Source organism: Agelaius phoeniceus, chromosome 7 (genome assembly GCF_051311805.1).
Source record: "Agelaius phoeniceus isolate bAgePho1 chromosome 7, bAgePho1.hap1, whole genome shotgun sequence".
NCBI lineage: Eukaryota > Metazoa > Chordata > Aves > Passeriformes > Icteridae > Agelaius > Agelaius phoeniceus.
Genome location: NC_135271.1, coordinates 22,775,616 through 22,795,360, shown reverse-complemented (window position 1 = coordinate 22,795,360; position 19,745 = coordinate 22,775,616). Strand labels below are relative to the sequence as shown.

General features: G+C 40.6%; 1 protein-coding gene across 12 annotated transcripts in view; it reads left to right on the top strand.

The window, feature by feature from the left end:
* ANKRD44 (ankyrin repeat domain 44) overlaps positions 1–19,745 on the top strand; it is a 132,672-nt gene that overhangs the window by 60,521 nt on the left and 52,406 nt on the right. For all 12 annotated transcript variants that reach the window (XM_077181217.1, XM_077181212.1, XM_077181209.1 and 9 more), the window contains exons 2-4: positions 2,121–2,204; positions 10,641–10,719; positions 16,874–16,944. In XM_077181217.1, the coding sequence (XP_077037332.1) occupies positions 2,121–2,204; positions 10,641–10,719; positions 16,874–16,944 (234 nt within the window). The remainder of the gene's footprint in view (positions 1–2,120; positions 2,205–10,640; positions 10,720–16,873; positions 16,945–19,745) is intronic.

Here is a 19,745-nt window from a genome sequence, read left to right as displayed (position 1 = left end):
AGGAACTGCGGGTGGATGTGACCATGGTATGGTGGACAAAAATTGAGATGAGGATCTTCTGTGTGTCACAGGTCTAAAGAACACCATGATGTTCTCAGTCTGCTTTCTGTGTTAAGTGGCTCATGCTAATTGGAAAGGTCAAACATTTCCTGTAAAACCAAGGGTTTGATTCAGATTTCTGGCAGAGGGAAGAAGGGTCAAAGTGCCTTACTGTACTTACTGTAGACCTTCCTTTTTTTTAATGTCATGATGCACAATACTTTACTCCCTCCTTTTTTAAAAGAAAAACATCGCCTGTAACAGCACTTTACTTGGTTGGGTTTTTTCTTTTTGTTTTTTAAAATCTAATAGATTTGAATTTTGAGGGTTTTTTCTCTTACTTCTGTCTGAGGTCTCACCTTAAATGTCACCAGAGTCTGGCTGATACTTTTCCTTGGGTGCTGGGCATACTGCATGCTGGGCATGCTGCAAATGGGTTCAGGGATTAATCTAAGATGCTGGGGGTGTTTGTTTCTTGACTACTGGATTGTGAATGCCATTCAGCTTGAAATTGAAGAGTTCTCTGCTTTCCTGTTGATTTTTTTTTTCATTTAAATATTATGATAAATGCACAGGAAATGCAAATATTTTGGTGCAAGCATAATAATTTCATAAAGATTCACTGATTCTTCATAGCTGTTAGTTTTAGGAGAGAAGGGTCTGGTGTTTGCATCCCCTGTTGGGAAATATTCTCTGCCCATTCTGACATGGCTGGGAAGGGAGCATGCTAAATGGTTCCAGTGAAATGCAATTTTTTTTCCTTCCTTTTTCAAACATCCACTACAATATGTAAGACATAGACAATGGTGATGAAAGATGCTGCTTTAGTCATTTTCATTTTTGGAAGAGTAGCAAGAATGAAATTCAAGTATGAATGTTTCTCAAGGACATAAGGGATTAATATGTCTTAAAATAGACACCATTAACTTTAAAATGTATTTTCCACATTTGAATAAGAAAAGATAGGGAGGAAATGGTATTTACTTTGTTCTTTCAGCCTGTTTTGTGAATTTTGAGATAGCCTGTTTACAAGACAGCTAAATTCTGTAGAATCTCAAGAACTGCAGTTTTATGTGCTTAAGTAGTCATGCATGCTGCCATTTTACAGGATTATTTTAGGTTCTGGTGATTGCATGGCACCACAAACTCCTTTTGGCCAGTAGGACCATGAAGCAACCAGGAGTGAGACTTGGGGGGCACACATTGTCTTCAGGAGGGTGCTGGTGAAAGCGGCGCCTATTTCAGCCGCATGCTTTATGGGATAGGGGTCTTTGTGAATTGTCCCCTTCTTTTCCCGAGTCTCCAGCAGCACAGTTTTTCTTCTTTTAGTTCAGTGTGCTGCCAGCTTGGTCACTAGCTCAGAAATTTGCTGCCAAGGTGGTCGGAAGGGCTGAAGTCACCAGCTCTGGCTGAGTGTGGCAGCGCTGAGCGCACGCAGCGCTCCCTCCCGCTGCCCGGCGGTGACGCCAGCCTTGGAGAGCAGCGAGCATAGCGAGCATGGCACATTGTTTCTCCTGTGGGCCTGGTTATTTATTCCTGCATTCCCATTCATAATAGCATAATAACAGACTTGAGACAATAAGATAATTACTTCGCTTCTTGGGTGGTTAAAATTAACTGCGCTCATGGCGTATTTATTCGGGAAAAAAAATACAAGTTGTTTAGTGATTGCTCAGAAATTCATTATCTGCATAATGTTCTGTTTCTAAATGTGTATGGCATGGCCATTCATCTGTGCCAAGAGCAAGCATGCAGCACTATCTGATGTAATTAGTTTTCCCCTTACATGCCAGGGAGAACATCTGGGCTAATTGTGTGTTGTTGACAAAAGTTGCTGTTCTAATGGGGGTCCCTGTTTGTGCACACACATGCTCATTATAGGCACAAACATGCTCATGATTTCAGTTTATCCTCAAGCAAACTGGTAGCTCTTACTGATGAGATGCTCCTGGTGATTTGGGACTGGGGTCACACTATGTCTCTGGGCAGATTTAGAAGCTGTTAGCAGGAGTAAAGTGCTCTCAGTTTAAACAGAAAATAAACAAACCTGTAATGCTTCTGCTTCTGTTTTCTTTTTCCAGCCTCCACTGGTCCAGGCGATTTTCAGTGGTGATCCAGAAGAGATACGCATGCTGATCTACAAAACTGAGGATGTCAACGCCTTGGTATGTGACTGGCATGTTGTGCACCATGCTTGTGGCAGTGACAGTATTAAAAATGTAATTAACAAATAACAGAATGGAAATTATTGGGAAGTAAGAGATTTGGGGCTTCAGTGGTATCCTAAGTAGGAGTCAATGTAATTGTCTCCAGCAGATGACTTTAAATTTTCTAAGTGTATGGTAATTATTCCAAGTGTGCAGGTCAGTCAGGGACATTGTTTTTTCTCTTACTGAGAAAATGAATGAAAACAGCTGAAAATTGCATATTTTTACTCTCTGTAGGGCTTCCTTTTATGAAGTCTTTGCAGATCAGGAGCTGTTATGCATTTGACTCTACTTGAACTAAAGCTCCAATATAATTCTCAGTAGTGAGAGTAAGGAAGCAGAATCTTGGCCACAATTTGCCCACAAAGGAATTACTGTTTTGCAGATTGACTTATTCTAGCCAGAATGGTAAGCAGCTGTAAACAAGTAGTAGTTGAGTGCTTTGGCAGTGAAAAATATACCTCCAAGTCAACTTGGTCTTTTTTGCAGAAACTGGGGTGGGTCTTTTCCCCCCGCTTTGATTTTAACTTATGTCCGTACTGATAGAAACAAGCCCTGCCAGTCCTGACTACAATCTGTGGCCTCTCAAAGTGGTGAGAATATAAAGCAGAAGCAGAATGATAATTTCCAGGTGTTTCCTGGACTTTTGAATCAACCTTCCTTTTCTTCATGTCTTTCTGTGTTCAGAGCTACCAAAAGGAGCTAGAGAGGTGATCCTACAGGTCTGGTCAACTGGGGTTCCACCCTGTTTGCTGTCCAGTAGAAGGAAAGATGCCAATCTTATAAATCTGATCCAAGACCTTGATGTTAAGCTTTCCTCATGATTATCAGTACCTGATTATTTTCCTGCAAGTTCCTGAAAGTGCTTCCTTAAAGAATCATCTCCCTTGAATTTCCTCCTTCATTGTTTTTTGCTGATGATTTTAAAGAAAAAACCTAACCCAGCCAAACAAAACGCCCTCAGCAAGGTAGATGAACACCACAGTCCCCAAATTTCATCTGTATTTCATGCTGGATTTTCAAAGCAGCATTTCCTGTACGAGATTATCGTGGATTTCTCCAATGTTTTTCTATCTTTTGGCTGCAAGTGTGTTGGTGATGGTTGCTAGGGAGATGCTCTCAGCTGTCAGGTGCAAGATTAGATGAAGAACACGTGTTTTGCAGATGAGTCCCATAATGCTTAATAGAAAACGTCATTGAATGGTTTTGCCCAGAATACTGCTTACAATGCTCAAAATCTACCCAGGAATGCTTTGCCTCCTCAGGAGCCAAAATCAAACCTGTTCTTTGAAGTAATTAAAAATATACTGGTCAACACCAACTCTGAGGGTTGTGTTCTGAATAGTGACTGCAGGGAAGTGTCAATTGCTTAAAATATCACTAAAGAAAGATGAAAAGATTTCCCCCTCATTGTGCTGTGAGCTGGCAATTTGCATCCCATGCTTCTGTTTCCATTTTAAGGGTGTTTTTAATTACTTCCATGTTAGCTTTTGGTTGCTCACATGAGAGGAAACTCTGACACCGTTTGGCAGAAATTTGTCCTTTGTTGATTATTTTGGTTGGCTGTGTTAACACTGGAATAGTTCAAATGTAGGTAGGACAGGGATACAATGTAGAAGTGTGCTTTTGCAGCAAGGTTGGGTTATTTCTGAAGTTTAAAACATCTGGGTATTTTTACTCTCCATTAAGAGAAGTATTGTAAAGTGCATGGAGCAACAACACAAAATTAGGAATGCATGTGCAGATGTCCCAAGAGAAAATTAATCTCAGGAAAGAGTTTGGAGGAAACCAGAAGTTTAGAAGATCACTTTTTTTTTTGGTCTGGTAAAATAATTAGTAACTTCCCAAGCCAAGGACTTTTTTGTTGATGAAAATGGCTACATTTGGATACTGCTGTAATTGTGATTTCTACTTTAAACAAAGTGAAATCTGTTTGGATTACAACTGTGGTTTTAATTCGTTCTGCCACTGTAATTGTCACTTTGACCTCTCCAGTCCCTGCCTGTGCTTTGGGGGCACATGATGCCACCTGTGCATCCTGAGGGCATGGACCCTGTTATATTTAGCTGGCAATGAACAATTCCCTCCCCCTGGGTACTGAGTACACACTGTGTCCTTGGGAAGTGTGGTCAGCATTCAGCAGCCTGTTTTCCCAGGACATTTGTGATGTCATTTGGGCAATCCAGGCTGCCAGGTGAGTTGCAGGTAGACACTTGTACACTTGCTGTCTGGTATATTCAGAAGCAGCAGGGTGATCATGCTATGTGTATGTAGAGGGGGATATTTTGGGGTGCTGTTTCTACTTAGGGAAGAGTGGGAGAGAATGACCCCAGAATCTAGGGACTAATCTGGATCCAGGTGTCACTCCTTCTTATTTGGGATTCATAGTACATGAGCTGTGCAGCACCTTGTGTCTGCAAAGTCCAGTTGTTGTGTGCAATGTTATAAACCAAAATCCTCCCTGTGAAATTTCCATTTGTAACTCAGTCTTCCAGTTCAGTTTCTCTTTAAAATATCCAAAGTCAAAAAAAAGTAAAAAACCTTCCAGTATTCTTCCCCATAAGTGATGTGTTGTTTGCAAGTCATTTATTCTCTTTCTTTTTATGTTTTATCCCCTAATGCTGTGTTCTCTTGGATAGACCCCTGTTTCTGGCTGCCGAGTGTCTGCAGAGGAGCAGGCAGCAGCACCAGCAGAGATGGCAGGGCCATATGTGCAGGACTGTGTATTTAGGGGGTGGTTTATTAGGAGATAAAGAGGGAAGGAAGGAAGTCATTATGCAGACACATGTATGTGTGCAGTTCATGACTTTTTTCCTCATTATCCTGCTTGGAGAGGCATAGATTTGCAGGACTGCCTTTGTCAGGAGGATTCAGGCTCATTCCAGGCCTTCCCACATGCACACAGGTTCTGTATATTCCTCTACTATTGCCAAGCATGTTTTTAGAGGTGCTGTGAGTGCTTGAGGGTACAAATAGGCACCTGTTTAGGGTTGTGAGTCTGAAAGGCTTTGCATATTTGGGATAGCTGAAGAGGGTATTTAGCCTCTAGTAGTGCTGTTTAATATGCTGTTTATTTAAGTAGAAAGTGATGGAGAATTCTTTTTCTACATAAATTATGAACAATTCTCCATTATGTAGCAAAATTGAATATAAAATTACACTGATGTTCTCAATGCAAGCTAGCTAGCATGACTTCTGTTTAGATGAAGTATTATTTTTTGCTTAGATTTCTTAAAAAATACTTTATAAAGAAATTTTTTGAACTGTGAAGAAGATTCTGCTGGAAAGATTGAGAGTCTGAAATATTCTGGGTTGCATTGCAACAGGGTGGTAGTGTAGTAATGGTTACTATGTTATATATATCTGTGCTGGTGACTCATCGGTTTGAGGCAGTTAAGGATCTATAGACCATTAAAGTCTCATGGCAGGGTTTGGCTGTAACTGCATTATTGTCTTCAAAAGTAGCAATATCAGCCTGAATTACTTGAATTTTCTAAATCTTTTCCCATCGTGAGTGATGTGTGCTCCCATGCCTTAACAACCCCCCATCCAAAGTCAATACTGTGTTTATAAAAGGGGAGGAGTTGTTCAAGTCTATCTTTTGAGTCTTACAGTGAACATCAGTAATCATCAAAATATTTTCATTCTTTAGGATAACAGTTTCTATGGTCTCAATCTGGAATTATTTTTTAAAGTTATGCTTTTCTAGCATAAAAGTCACTGTCAGCTTCATGGAAGGCAGTTGCTAGATAAGGGGGGAGAATAAAGATAATTTTTCTTGTTCTGAAAGATCAAAGTATTTGCCTCTTCTGCTTCATGAACACTTGGCAATTTAAGACTCAGCTCAGAGAAATCTTTATTTCTGGGGCTGAGCTGAAGACTGTGGGATGAGAGGTGCTGGAATGAGGATCTGCATTTTCAGATGGGAATTTCTGTTATGATGCAGAAGAAAGAGCACAAAGTATAAGTTATACAGCTTGACTTTCACCTGTGGTCCTCACAGTCAAACACTTTGATTTACTTTCTGCATTACAGGCTTTAATAAAAGAATATATGAGGAGGAGGAAATACTCGAAGCAGCAGAGATTTTCTTGGTACAACATCAGCTTTTGGCTCCAAACAGTTGTAAATAGCCCAAGAAATAGGTGCTCATAAGCTTTTAGCCTCTTCAGTAGTTCCTAACAGTTCCCAATATTTAATTTTCTGAAGTCAGCTTGTATCTGAAAAATTTTTAATGGCTGTGCTATTTAAATGAGGTATACTCAGATGTAACAACTGTAAATGGAGTGAATGAGCAGGAGGTTTGTTTCTGCCATTATTTTGCTTAGACTTGATCAGTGGAAGTTATATTCATTCATGTGCTTTATTCTGCCACCCAGGCACATTTTGAAGGTGATGGGAATCCAAAGGCTTCAGTAACTCTATTTCTGTGGTGGATTAAACTCCAGCTATTGCTGTTAGCTGCTCAGTCAGTTTGGTGACAAAGAAAGGTTACATACATTTATTTTCTGCAGAGTTGCATTTACATTTTAATAGTAAGTAACTCTGTCCTAAGCATCACCTGATCTGAGCAGTTGCAGTTGATAACAAAATTCAGATCCATTATCTCCTTTGACATGTAGGCTGTGTTGAGGAGAAAATGTATGTGCCTTTCCTTAATGTGCCTGATAATTTTACATGTGCTGATATGATTCATTCAGCTCACTGTTCTGCTAATCTTCATGTACCCCAGGCTCTGATCCAATAGAGCACTTAAGGACTAGTCTAACTTTAAGCCTGTGAGGGCCTTATCTGTGCCACTGTGATCACTTGAACAGTTTAAGCATGTGTTGAGTGTTTTTCTTGCTGAGGCCTTCTGTTCCTGATTGCCTGGCTGTTAGATTCTTAGTTTCTTTTATCTGTATTATAAAAAAAAAGAAAAAAAAAGGTGTACAGATAATGTTAACCTGCAGCATCATCTTTTCTGTGAGCTAATATAGGCTACTAATGCAGTTTTCATAGAAGCATAGAATGCTCTGGGTTCAAAGTGACATTAAAGATCATCTCATTCCAAACTCCTGCCATGAGGGACACCTTTCACCTTCCACCAGACCAGGTTGCTCCAAGCTCCATCCAGCCTGGCCCTGGCCCTGAACACTTCCAGGGACAGGGCATCCACAGCTTCTCTGGACAGGCTGTGTCAGTCCCTCAGCACCTGCACAGTAAAGAATTTATTCTCAGTATCTATCTACACCTGCCCTCTTTCAGCTTGAAGCCATTTCCCCTTATGCTATCACTACACTCCCTTGTGAAAAGTCCCTCTCCAGCTCTCTTCAGGTGCTGGAAAGAGAGTTTATCTCATATCAGCATGATTTTCTAGCCATTGTTTATAGCTTAGCTACTGTCTATTGCTGACCTTTTGTTCTTCTGAGAACTGCACTCGAAGCAGGTCTGATTATTTCTCTTAATGCTTTTTGTAATCCTGTTATCATCTCTTCCCCTCACTTATTTTCCTTGCCTTGATAATGTATGTTGAGGTTTGGGGTTCTGCCAAGCCTTTCCTTGAAAGGACATTTTTTATCCCTCTCTCTGTGTGTAGCCTCCAGTGTTTAGATCATTATGGATTCACTTTTGTGCTCCTGTTCCCAGCAGCACAGGACGAGGAGCTGGAGCTGGATGAGTGTTGGGGTGCTGGGTGCTGAGCCAGAGAGTGAGGAGCTGTGGCTGTGAGGGACCAGGCCTCTGAGGGGGACACATGGCTGTGGTGGGACAGACAGACAGACAGAAGCCTCAGTTCCTCTGTTGGGAAACCAGTGCTGTGCACAGCCTGAACAGGAGCTCAGGGATGTTCCTCTGGTGAGTTGTTCACTGTGCACAGCCTGAACAGGAGCTCAGGGATGTTCCTCTGGTGAGTTGTTCACTGTGCATAGTCTGAACAGGAGCTCAGGGATGTTCCTCTGGTGAGTTGTTCACCGTGCACAGCCTGAACAGGAGCTCAGGGATGTTTTCCAGTGAGTTGTTCACTGTGCACAGCCTGAACAGGAGCTCAGGGATGTTCCTCTGGTGAGTTGTTCACTGCCTGCTTGGCTGCAGGTGTAGTGTGTGGGTTTCTCCCTGCCAAACTCCTGGAAATGTTGCCTGTGTGCAAGTCAATGCTGATTTGTGCCTGGTTGTGATAAATGAATAAATTTCAGGGTTTTTTTCCTCTTGTAGAAATGAAGCTTAAATTCAGTTTTGTGAGTAACCCATCTTTCTCTGAAAATTGGATTCACACTCAATATGATGGGGCTTTGTATTGATTTTAAAAACTGAAAGCTTAGAAAACTCGTCTGTAATAGTTAGTTGTTCCTTTTACAGAAGAGTAAAATTTTCTGTTTAATTTCCTTTCCTCCCTCAGAATATCAAATTTGCATCAGTTTTGCAGTTTAATACAGAAAATTGCTTATAATCAACAGAGCCTTGGTTTCACGGTACAGAAAATTGCTTGGCCTTGTATCATTAGCATTCATCTTGCAAGTGCTCTGCCCTTGCCAAAGTTGGCTGTGTTGCACTGACAGGTACAATGGCTATTACAAGTACTGTGTTGTACTAAGAGGGCTTCATGCATTAATAACAACAAACTAAGAAAAAAATAAAACTGGTTCTATTGTTGTATATGTTTGATCAGTCAGTGTACTTTTTGCCATGGGTAGCCTTAGGACAGGGAATATGAAAGCCATGGGAGATCTCACATACATTTATGTAGCCTGTAGAAGCTGTTCTATGGTGTTAGGAATGAAGCATATGAGAGTAGCTTGTGGTACTGGTTCCTGAGGGAGCACTGCTGCATGGACACTGCTTAATATTCCTTTGCTTTGCCTACCATGTGAGAAAGTGAAAGCCTGTGAGAGATCTTCCTTCCCCTCTGACCTGTGACAATCAGGGTTTTATGTAACCAGTCTTCTGGGTGTTTCATGTGCATGCCCAATACCTAAGATCAAAACCCAACGCAGCACAATTTGAGGATTATGTACATGATGTATGCTTAAAAAAAACATACAAACAAAAATTAAACATAAACTGTTCTGGTGATCAGTGGCTCTGGGCTTCTCAGTGCCAGAAAACAATTTTCAGCATTCCCCATGACAAATGTTTCTGCTACTCAGATTTGTCCACATTTGTAGCATACTTTGAAGATATTCCAAAACAGCTCATGGTAGAGGATCGCTTGGGCATGTTGAAAGTGCTATTTTTCATGACAGGCTCAGAGATCTTTTTCAGGGACAGGATGTAAATATTGGTAGGATTTCTCTGTTGATACTATTTGCAGGAAGTGTTGAATTTGTTGCCAGTTTAAAATATTTAATGCTAGTAGATTGCAATAAGTTGGATTGCTAAGGTCTCTTAGAACTTATTTCTGTGGTTCAGAAACCAAAATGAAATAACATTTAGGACTGGAAACAGCACAATGAGCAGTATTAGCATGTTGTTGCCCATATTGTAATATTTAGCAGTTTCTTTTCAAGGCCTGTGTTCTGGAATCAGCTGAATAAAGCAATAAAACAAAGGGGTTTTGTAAACACTGTATTTATACCCCTTGAAATGATAATAAAAAAACCCTGTGAAATGGACTCCTTAATTTGGAAAATTACAAAAATCAAAAGAACCCTGCATGTATTTCAGAAGTTATATATATATATATATAACTTCAGAAGATATATCTATATGTAACTTCAGAAGTTATATATATATATATGTAACTTCAGAAGTTATATATATATATATGTAACTTCAGAATATATATATGTGTGTGTGTGTATATATATGTATGTATCTTAGCAATTCTTCTACGTTTAAAGACAGATTTGTCTGGTACACTTTATTTATGTTTAAAGGCCAGTCAAGATGTACATGCCCATCTTGGGCTGCTGTACATACCCAGGCTATGGTCTACAAGAACCTTTGTAGACCAAGAAGAGTTTGTATCTTGACCTTGTGTGTGGTTCCAAATAATTCTCCTGAGTTATCCTTCTGAAGCCTTTGGTTTTGTACTGTTGATGCAAACTGCATTACAAAGTCTGATATCCAGAAGCATCTGGATTATGTTGCTGTGATAACGAAGAGTGGAAAATGTTTTTGAAAGAGACCTAAAGATGCTGTCTTTTGCTCATTTTAGCTTTGATTTCATCTACCTGTAACAGAATATCAGAGTAAAGGCAATATCTCTGCAAGGTCTGGTGGAAATGAGTGATAAAAAATAGAGGATTATTGGGAGTTGAGTTGTTGAGCTCTTGAATTTTGTTCTTTTCCTGGCTGAGATTGCATTTCTAATTGCAAACAAAAATGCACCCAGAAAAAGAAATATATAGAAATCCTTTGCTCTTTTACACCAATGGCTGCACTTAGTGACCATGTTTTATAACTGTGGTTTTGTAGGATGCTGAGAAAAGAACGCCCCTCCACGTTGCATCATTCCTGGGGGATGCAGACATCATTGAGCTTCTCATTTTGTCAGGTAAGGTACAGTCCCTCACTGCTGTTAACTGGTAAATCAGCTCATTTTAAAGCTGCAGCAAAGCATATATGAGGGAGTTTTGGGCATTGTTTATTTTTGAGTTTCACAGAGCTTGTTGCATTTCTTGCAAGCTTAGAAAGTATATTTAAATTTGGTGATAAAATCATGAAAAGCACCCTGTGACTGAGCAGAATTAATAAACAAAGTAACTTTTAACAACTTTTAAAGCCTTCAAGCTTACAGTATTTGTGATTCAGAAACTTGCTGAAGTACATATTTGAAATATGGCTTCATATCCTGGAGTACAAGAATTCCCGTTAAGCAAAAATTATGGAATAAGAGAAAAAAAATTATTAATCAGCTTAAATGAATTGTAAGTGCTATTTACATTAGAAACATGTTTCTAAGAATCAGGAAGTTTATTTGGATGTTAGAAACTGTATAGTAGGAAGTATCTAAACAAAAGAAATAAAAGAAAAGTTTCCCAACTGTTGTAGTGACAGAAAAGACGATCAAAATATGTCAGAACAAAGCATAAAGCAGTCATCTCTCAAGAAGGGAGCATAATTCATGGCAAACTCCTGGATGTGCTGGCAGATTTCAAAGCAGTGTTTTTCTAAGCTGGAGAACTATAAGAGTAATGAGGATTTTGAGGAGTTAAGAATGTGGGACTGAAAGGAACCTTATGGTACAAACTTCTAACCCCTTCCAAGCAACTTTGCTACACAGTTGGTTTCACAATTTTTTAGACAGCTCCTTCAAATGAATTCCATATATTTTTTAAAGTTATTTCAGAATTCTCAGCCTTTTGATTACAAGGCACCTTCTAATTTCCAGCCTTGAATCCTAGATTAATTCAGGAAGGTATTTCTAGAGATCACCTGATCCAGCCTCCTGCTCAAAGCACTGAATTTCCAAGTTAGATCAGGCTGTTGATGGGTACATGCAGAGCACACAATTGTATTTCTTTGGCTCACCAGTCTAGCCAGATCTGGAGAAGGCAGAAAATGAGAACCCACTTTGCTGTAGCTGTGTTTCCTCTGTTCATTTTGGGGGAATTCTGGGTTGCTTAATTGCTTAGTGAGGGTAACTAGCTGGCTATACATCAGCTCTTCCTGCTCTACCCCTGACAGCAGCAGAATGGTTGAAAAGAGCAGTGCTCTGCTGACAGGTTATGCTTGGGTGGGTTTTCAATGTGCTAAATGCAAGCATGATTTTCTTTCTTGGGAGGAAGGATTTAATAAATTTAATCTGTGCATGTGTTCTTGCAGTGTGTGCTGTTTGTCACATATTGCTGTTCCATTGTGGTGTAAGGAGATTGCAGGAACAATGTGTTTTTCAAGTTTTGCAAGCATCAGCACAGGCAATATCCTCATAAAGAGAAATGTGAAACAGTTTTGCCCATTTTTCCCAAACAGCACCCAAAAATGTCCCAGTGAATGTTCCTGATGAGGGAAGAAGGCTTTCTAGAGTTCTTCTGGGATACTTAGTTCTAGCACCTCACTGCCAAAATGTCATCCATGGGTTATAGGGTTTGTCTGATCAACAGCATAAAATGTAGGTGGTGCACCTTGGGGAGTTTTTATATATGCAAGTGAGTGTGAAAAACTTATAATGTGGGCTTTTAAAAATTCGACTTTGTGTCAGTGGGACTGTGCTTGGGTTCAGTCTGCAGGAACTGTGTGGATCTTTTCCCCACTAGCTCAGCATGAGTCAAAATTTATTTTGTGTTGTATATTGTACTTATTCATTGTTCTTTAATATCTGAAGAATCATTACTCATGATGAGCATGAGTGCTTGTATCCAAGAGCTGGTTTGGAGGTTTCTGAGAATTGAAGGAGCAGGTTTATGACTTGTTACAAACACCTCTTTGTGACTGTGATCTCTCCATGAACCAGGCTGCAATGACAAGTGCAGCATCTTCCTCTGCTTCACCTCTTCAGTCAGCAAATGGTAGTAGTATGAAATTGTATCATAAAATATTAATCTGAACATAACATTCAGTTACATAAGCAGAAAAACTTTGTTGTCTGACTTAAAATGCAAAGGTGGTTTCACAGAGAGAAAGCACACAAACACTTGCTGTTGGTGTCAAGCAATATTCTCAGCATGAGCAGAAGCTAGGAGCAGTATCAACACTTTTCATTTTGTACAGTGTTCAGGAGAGAAATTAAATTAAATAAACACCTTCTGACATTTGTGGTCCATAAACTGGTGGTGGCACAAATAAATGTAGTGTCTAATGGATGAAATTTCTGCCCAGGTGGTTGGAGACAGACTAGGAATGGCTTTCTAGGTAGCCACTGAAATGGACTCTGTTTGGAACTGGTTCAGGAGGGAGAGTGCCAGATCCCTCAGCTGGTGTGAGTCACCATGTCCCATTAAATGTCAAAGCCAGAGGGGTTTACACCAGCCCCAAGGTCTGATCCATAACCAGATGGTTCAGGCTGGGGAAGGGTGCTGAGGGGTTTTGTTTTTTCAGGCTACACGAAAGCAGGGAGCTTTGAGTACTTCTTCACCTCCTTCTGTCAGAAAGGAGGAGCAGCAAGGTAACCATCTCCCAGAAGGAATCTCTGTATGGTGCCACAGTCATGGACGTGCAGGAACAATTGTCTGGGCAAATACAAGCTGCATTCCCATTTGAGCTGGTTCCTGAGGGCATCATGTTTGAACTCAGTCCCTTACCCCTTGTTCCCCACCAAGGCACTTGCCATCTTGGCAATGTTACCTTGCTTTACTCTTTCAGAAGGCTCTGGGCTTCTTGCCAGGAAGCTGTCCTTACGTTTTGGTGGGCCTGTTGCTGTGTCTTACAGGAGAAATTGGAAAGGTGCAAGTAAATAATGACATTAATAGGTTAAAGAGTACAGTTTTCTTCCTCCGTTGACTATCCCTAATATTGGAGATTTAGACTGTGGAATCTAGAGATGTGGATTTGGCAGATGTGCTGGATGGAAAAGTGTACTTCAGTTATGATAAAGAGATGTTAACTTTATTCCTGAAAGCCAGCAATGAGTTGTTTATTTCAGACCTCAAAAGAACAGAGGCAGTTTCAGATTTATTTCCTCTTTTGGCAGAAAAATTTGAGTGTGAAAAATGGCAAAGATTACAAAACAGCCATATTAAAGAAAAGTAGACTACAGAAAGTTTCCTCTCTGTTGATTTTATCTGTACCATTATATGTGATGTTCTCTACTTCAGCCTCACAAAGCAAATTCCTGCAGCCAAGCCTTTCTGTCAGGCTCAGGAAGAGCATGGTGGAGAAAGTGAGGCTGAGAAAAGGCTTTACTCTGAAGAGCTTCTTTTTTAAAGTAGATATTTTATAGGATGGGTGTGTGCTGTGGCTATTTGAAAGGATTTTAAGTGAAATCTTTAAAGCAACTCCTATTTTCAAGGAAGATTGTGCCATGAATGACACAATTTACACCAATTTGAGTGGTTTTCAGCCCTCTTTGTCCTTATAGACACACGGATTAATTCATGGAGTATTGTAGGAAGTGCACTGAGATGGGGTTAAGGTACTTGGTCCACAGTGAAGAGAGGGACACTGAATTTCTGGTTGACTTGGAGGATGTGTTGTGGGATGGTCTTGAGAATTTAAGTTTCTGGGGTTTGTACACAGCCCATTTTAAATGGGATAGTATGTTCTAGAGCACTTAGTCTTTAAAGGATTTCTGTGTTACTCTGCTTTCAAAGGGCTGTCACAGGATGGGCCCCCAAGTTTCTGGAATGTAGGGGACACCTTTGAAAACATGAGCATTGCTCTCCTCTGCTTGATCATCCTTAAAATGACAGATATTTTCTGTCCCCAAATGAGTGCATCAGTGCTGGTGGAGTTTTTTCACTGTTGTTAACCATTGCCTGTGAAGAAGTGCTGGGAACCTAGAAGCTGAGTTTTGGTGAATGAAGTGGCAGTACAAGAGGAAATGTTTTGAAACATCTCTTCAGAAGATGTGCATCTCAGTAAATGCACAAGAGCATGTTCTGTAACAGGCAACAGGTGAATTGTGTAGCTCCTGGAAAACAGAAATCACAAACATATTCAACTGATGTACTGCATTAGACACCTAAGAGCAATTTCACTGTTTTCACATGAAGAGGCACAAAGAGGTAAGGGAATGGAAGACATCTGAGAAAGAAAAGGCTGATAGTGTGCTGTGCATTATTTTATTTACACTGGTCTTGTTTTCCTTTTACTGTTTTCTTCAGTTGCTTTCTTGGTAACTATTTCAGTTTTTCAAAGGGTGAGTGGATCAGTGAAGGGCATGAATAGCTACTGATGGAGATACTTCTCTAGGTTTGCTCATCATCTTTGTACTCACCCATGTTGCTGGAGTTGTTAAATACTGAGGAATAATGTTGGTCATACTTTGCTACTCTACATATTAGCCTTTCTTATTTGTAGCCCTTTGCTTGTAGGAGTTAGGGAATGGGTAGAGATAAAAGAAACCATAGTTAAGAACATAAGGCAAAAAAACCCTAGGCAAATACAGAAACAATTTCTAAACCCAAAAAGTTTAGAGATTGCTGTCAATCACTAGGAATTCAGGTAAGCAGTTTCCATCTCCAAGACCCCTACCAGGCCAAACCAGGATAATGGAAGGTGCCTTGAAGTCCTGTCAGCTTCCTGATGGTGAAGAAAGTCATTGCTTTATTGGTCCCTAGAGCCTCTCACAGTGCACGCAAAGGGCAGGATGCTAATGTGTCAACTGTAATGGTCTTCTCACAAAGAAAAAAGAAGGCAAAAGCTTCCTTCCTTAGACAGATTAATTAGAGAACTCTTTGAAACTGTATCTTTTCCAAAGGGTGTTTTTCCAGAGGGCAGGTTGTACCACCAGTTACCAGGTTCTGAGGTGAGTTTGGAGGATTGCCTCTAATTGTTGCAGTAGCTATGAAAGTGGAATTGTTTTTCGTGCAGCCAAAAAACTGCATCCTGACTTGTGGAAATATGCAAGAACTTGTTTCTTCTGTGATTATCTAGAATGATTCCCAATAACCACTGTGATTCACAGGCAAGCATCTTAATATTCCTGAGAATCAGCTCTCAGAAAGTACTGGTGATTCAGAGAGTGGGATTTATTAATTACAGCCTTTTGAATGCACTGAAGTTATGGTGCAAAATGAAGCTTAAGCATCCCTTTGTTCATGAAGTTCAGAGGCTCACCCAGGCTGTGCTTCTCTACATTTTTTTTCTGCATGTGCTACCCTTCTCAAACTAATGCTGCTACCTGCAGACCTGTGAGGTACAATATTTTCAGGTTATTTCAGGTTAAGCCCTTTTAAAAATTAGTTTCTCTAGTCCTTATCACTAAATGTCCTTCCTGAGGTATCACATCAGTGAATAGCTTTAGTATTTCTTGCAAAGAAATCTTTTTAATCACACAAATGTACAGGATACCTTTAAAAAAAAAATGGGGGTTTGCAGTCAGCCAGGACCACTGTGGTTGTCAAATATTCTTCCTTTATCCTTTTTTCTGGCAAGCCAGCCCAAATCCATCCTCTTGCCCAGCTGCCCTTGTCAGAACACCTGTTAGCACTGGACTGCACAGGAGGCAGAGGAGTTGTGTTCTTCATCCCTGCTCTTCTGTTGTTTGCCCAGTAACACCCACAGAACCTGATGTATTAAGTGCCCAGTTCTGTCTCCAACCTGGTCATTTCCTGGTCCTGTTTTTTTGATCCCAGCAGGATTTGTGAAGCAGGGAAGTGGTTATTTTTTGGTGGTCTGCCTGATGGAGCTGGAAACAAGAAGTGGTTGCTCAGGCTAGTTCCTTTCATGTCTGCAGACAGCAAAGTGCTTTGAGTAAAGGGTGCTTTTCTCCCCCCCAGCTGTATCAGTTGATCTAAAATAATGCATTTACATAGTCACATGTGTACATGCAGACATAGGTTATTCCTTCCAGCAAATCATGCTTCTTTTGTGTCCTGTAAACAAAGCAATTCCTAATAATAGTCCTATCTAGCTGGTTCCTTTCTTTCTGAATCCCACTTCATCCATCTGACATCTGTTAATGCATTTTCAAGGTGAGCATGGTGCCAGGAGAGTCCTGGGGAGCATTGAGAGTACCAAGTACTCAGCTCTGGTTACTGGGAAGCAGCTGGGCAGGGCTCTCAGTGCACACCCAAGGCATGCATGTAACCTCTGCTGTGTGTTTGCAGGCGCTCGTGTCAATGCCAAGGACAACATGTGGCTGACTCCTCTCCATCGAGCAGTTGCTTCCAGAAGTGAAGTGAGTAAGATTTGATTACCCTGCTTTTGCACATAACCAACGTGCTGGGGGAAGGGCAAACCCTGGAGAGCTGTGCTAGGTGGCATGGGCATGCAAAGAGGGAAGGCCTTGCCTGCACGCAGGACATTGCAGCTGGAGGTCAGTGTTTACATGTTACCTGTAGCTGCCCTTGAGCCTTCATGTGCTTGATTCCCACCCTGCTTTACATTACCATAGCAAGTCACAGGGAGCAGTGAGCAGGACTCACATGGGATAGAGTCCACAGTGGTCTACAGTGCCCACTCTGTCTTCAGGTGGTAAAAAAGAGGAATGGATCCCTGTGGGTGTGTGCATGCTGTGTGTATGCCAGAAGGGAGTGGATGTGGATGTGATCCAACATTCATTACCACATAATTTGTTTTGGTTAATTACATTTCAAGGCATCCGCTAGGTTTTCTGTTAATGCATTTGATTCATGCAGGAAGGGAGGGTTTGCCCATATTTCTTCTACTTGCCAAATAGAAATATTCTGGGATCATGTTGTACCTCTTCCATTGCTATCTTAAAAAGGAGCAGCAATAACTACTGGGAGTGCAGCTCGGGCATTACTCTGTTTCCAACTGCACCATTATTCTTGGCTTTCCTTTGTGGACCTCCCTGTCTACTTTCACCCTCCCAATACTTCATTACCAGTGAGCCCAACTGCAGACTGAGTTGGCTGCTGGGGATGAGGGGAGGGGTTGTGAAACAGACAGAGGGTGGCTGTCTTCCAGAGCCTGATGGACTCGAATCACCTCTGTAACAATCCAGCGCTTGCCAAGCCTGGAGGCAGGAATCCTGGGCTCGCTTCTGAACTCGGGCATTGTTTGGCTGCTGGCTGAGCTTCCCAGCTGCTGGCATCCCCTGAAACCCTCTGAAAGGAATATCTGATAGACTGTGAATGCTGTAATGAGGCACAATACAAAAAGCCATGTTGGAAAACAAAGATCAGACTTAAACCTTAAAAAACAGCCACAGTCTTGCTGATGCGGGAATTGCAGCGTGCTTGGTTTCTGGTTTTGGATGTGTCAGAGTACATGATTTTTATCATCAGCCACAGTCCTAGCAGAAAATGTATGTCTTTCTGTGGCTTTGTGTCTCATCTTTAACTCTTTGTCAGCTGAAACACAATGAGAAAGTGTGCTGGCAGTTCTGGTATCTCTCAGTGAGTACCCAGGGGCATTAGTGAGGCAGCAGAGGAAGGCATCAGCCTTTGATCCCTTTTCATGGTATATTTCATAAACACATTCAGCTTTCTTCTCCTGGCATTTTTTCTTCATTATTTTATACTATAATTGCTACTTTTGGTAACAATTTGGAAACAAGAATTATTATTTTTGAGGCTCTTTCAGTGCTGCTTTTTACCTTCTTACACAAGTGAACAAATGTGCAGCTTTGATGGTGATAGTAATACATAGCAGTAGGTGAATTCAGAGTTCCCATTGATAGAAGATGAGCTGGTGGTCCAGAAGCTGACCAGTAGGACTTGGTGTAGTTTTGGAAGTTCTTGTGAGCACAGCTGTTTTTAGAATGATCACCAGCAAATTTTATTATCAGTCTTTTACTGTGAAGATTTCAGAGGATTCAGAACTTATCTCCTTGAATCCTTTTAGATGTTGATTAAAAGAATGGACTCTTCTTTACTTATGTCTTGATGATTTTCAGGGGCTTTAGGGATTTATCTTTATTTACAAATCAGCAACCCTTAGGGTATCTGTGTAGGATTGTTAATGGATATATCAGCTTTCAGCCCTAAACAGTTTAAAAAAGTTTAGAGATTTCACTGTGATCACTTGGGATAGCTGGAGACACTGACTGCAGAGGCTTACACCATGGCTGGCACTGCATACATATGGAGAAACTATAATAAAAGGGTAAAGCTCATGCTCTAAAAACAATAGAATTAAAACTTTTCCATAAGTATTTTAACTTCCGATCCCAAATCTGAAAGAGCATCAGACTGCAGATGTAAACAGAAATGTGTAAATGTTTTTCTTTTAAAATCTAAGTATTTTTAGCTTCGGATATTCAGTCCTTATTATTTACTTCTAAAAATTCTCCTTTAACTTTTTTTTTCTTTCACTAAGAGCGCATGAAGTTTCCTGCTGACTTCATGTCCCAGCTGCGTAGGTCTCTGGTGAATTACATTGAAATGACTCTTAAAATAGTAGGCCTGTAATTTAAAAAACAAAATCCTGTTGAGACATCAACAGTCATATATCATTATTGGTGCTGTAAGAGATGCAGTGTCACTCACTGAACAAATATGTTAGAGGAGAGTTTGTGAGATGGCTGTAGAAAATGAAACTGCTGAGATCATTTGAGGACAAAGATATAAAGCTCCCAGTATATATGTAGTGTTGATACAGACTGCAGGCACTCTCCTGGGCCATTCTAGATATAAAAGTACTATGTAAACATACTGTATGTGTTTGTTATTCATTAATAAAATTTTGGCTGGGCTTAACAGAAAACTTTGCAGTTTGCGGAAAAAGAATAAGGTACTATGTAGGACTGGGGCTCTCCCACATACCAGATGTGAGTTGTATTTATCAGACAAGGCTGCTTGAATGCTACTGTCTCCCACTAGTTCCTCTGTATTTTGTTTGTTTGTGGGGGGAAAAGAGGAAGAAGAAATGCAATTTTGAGAAAAATTTGTGGTTTTTATCTGACTTGTTTAATGGCAGATGCAGGAGTAGAAGCAGAAATGAAGTGATTGTGAATTCTCCAGCAAGAGGGGCTCTCAAGAGAGAACAGTACATTTTCTCACTGGGAAATATTTA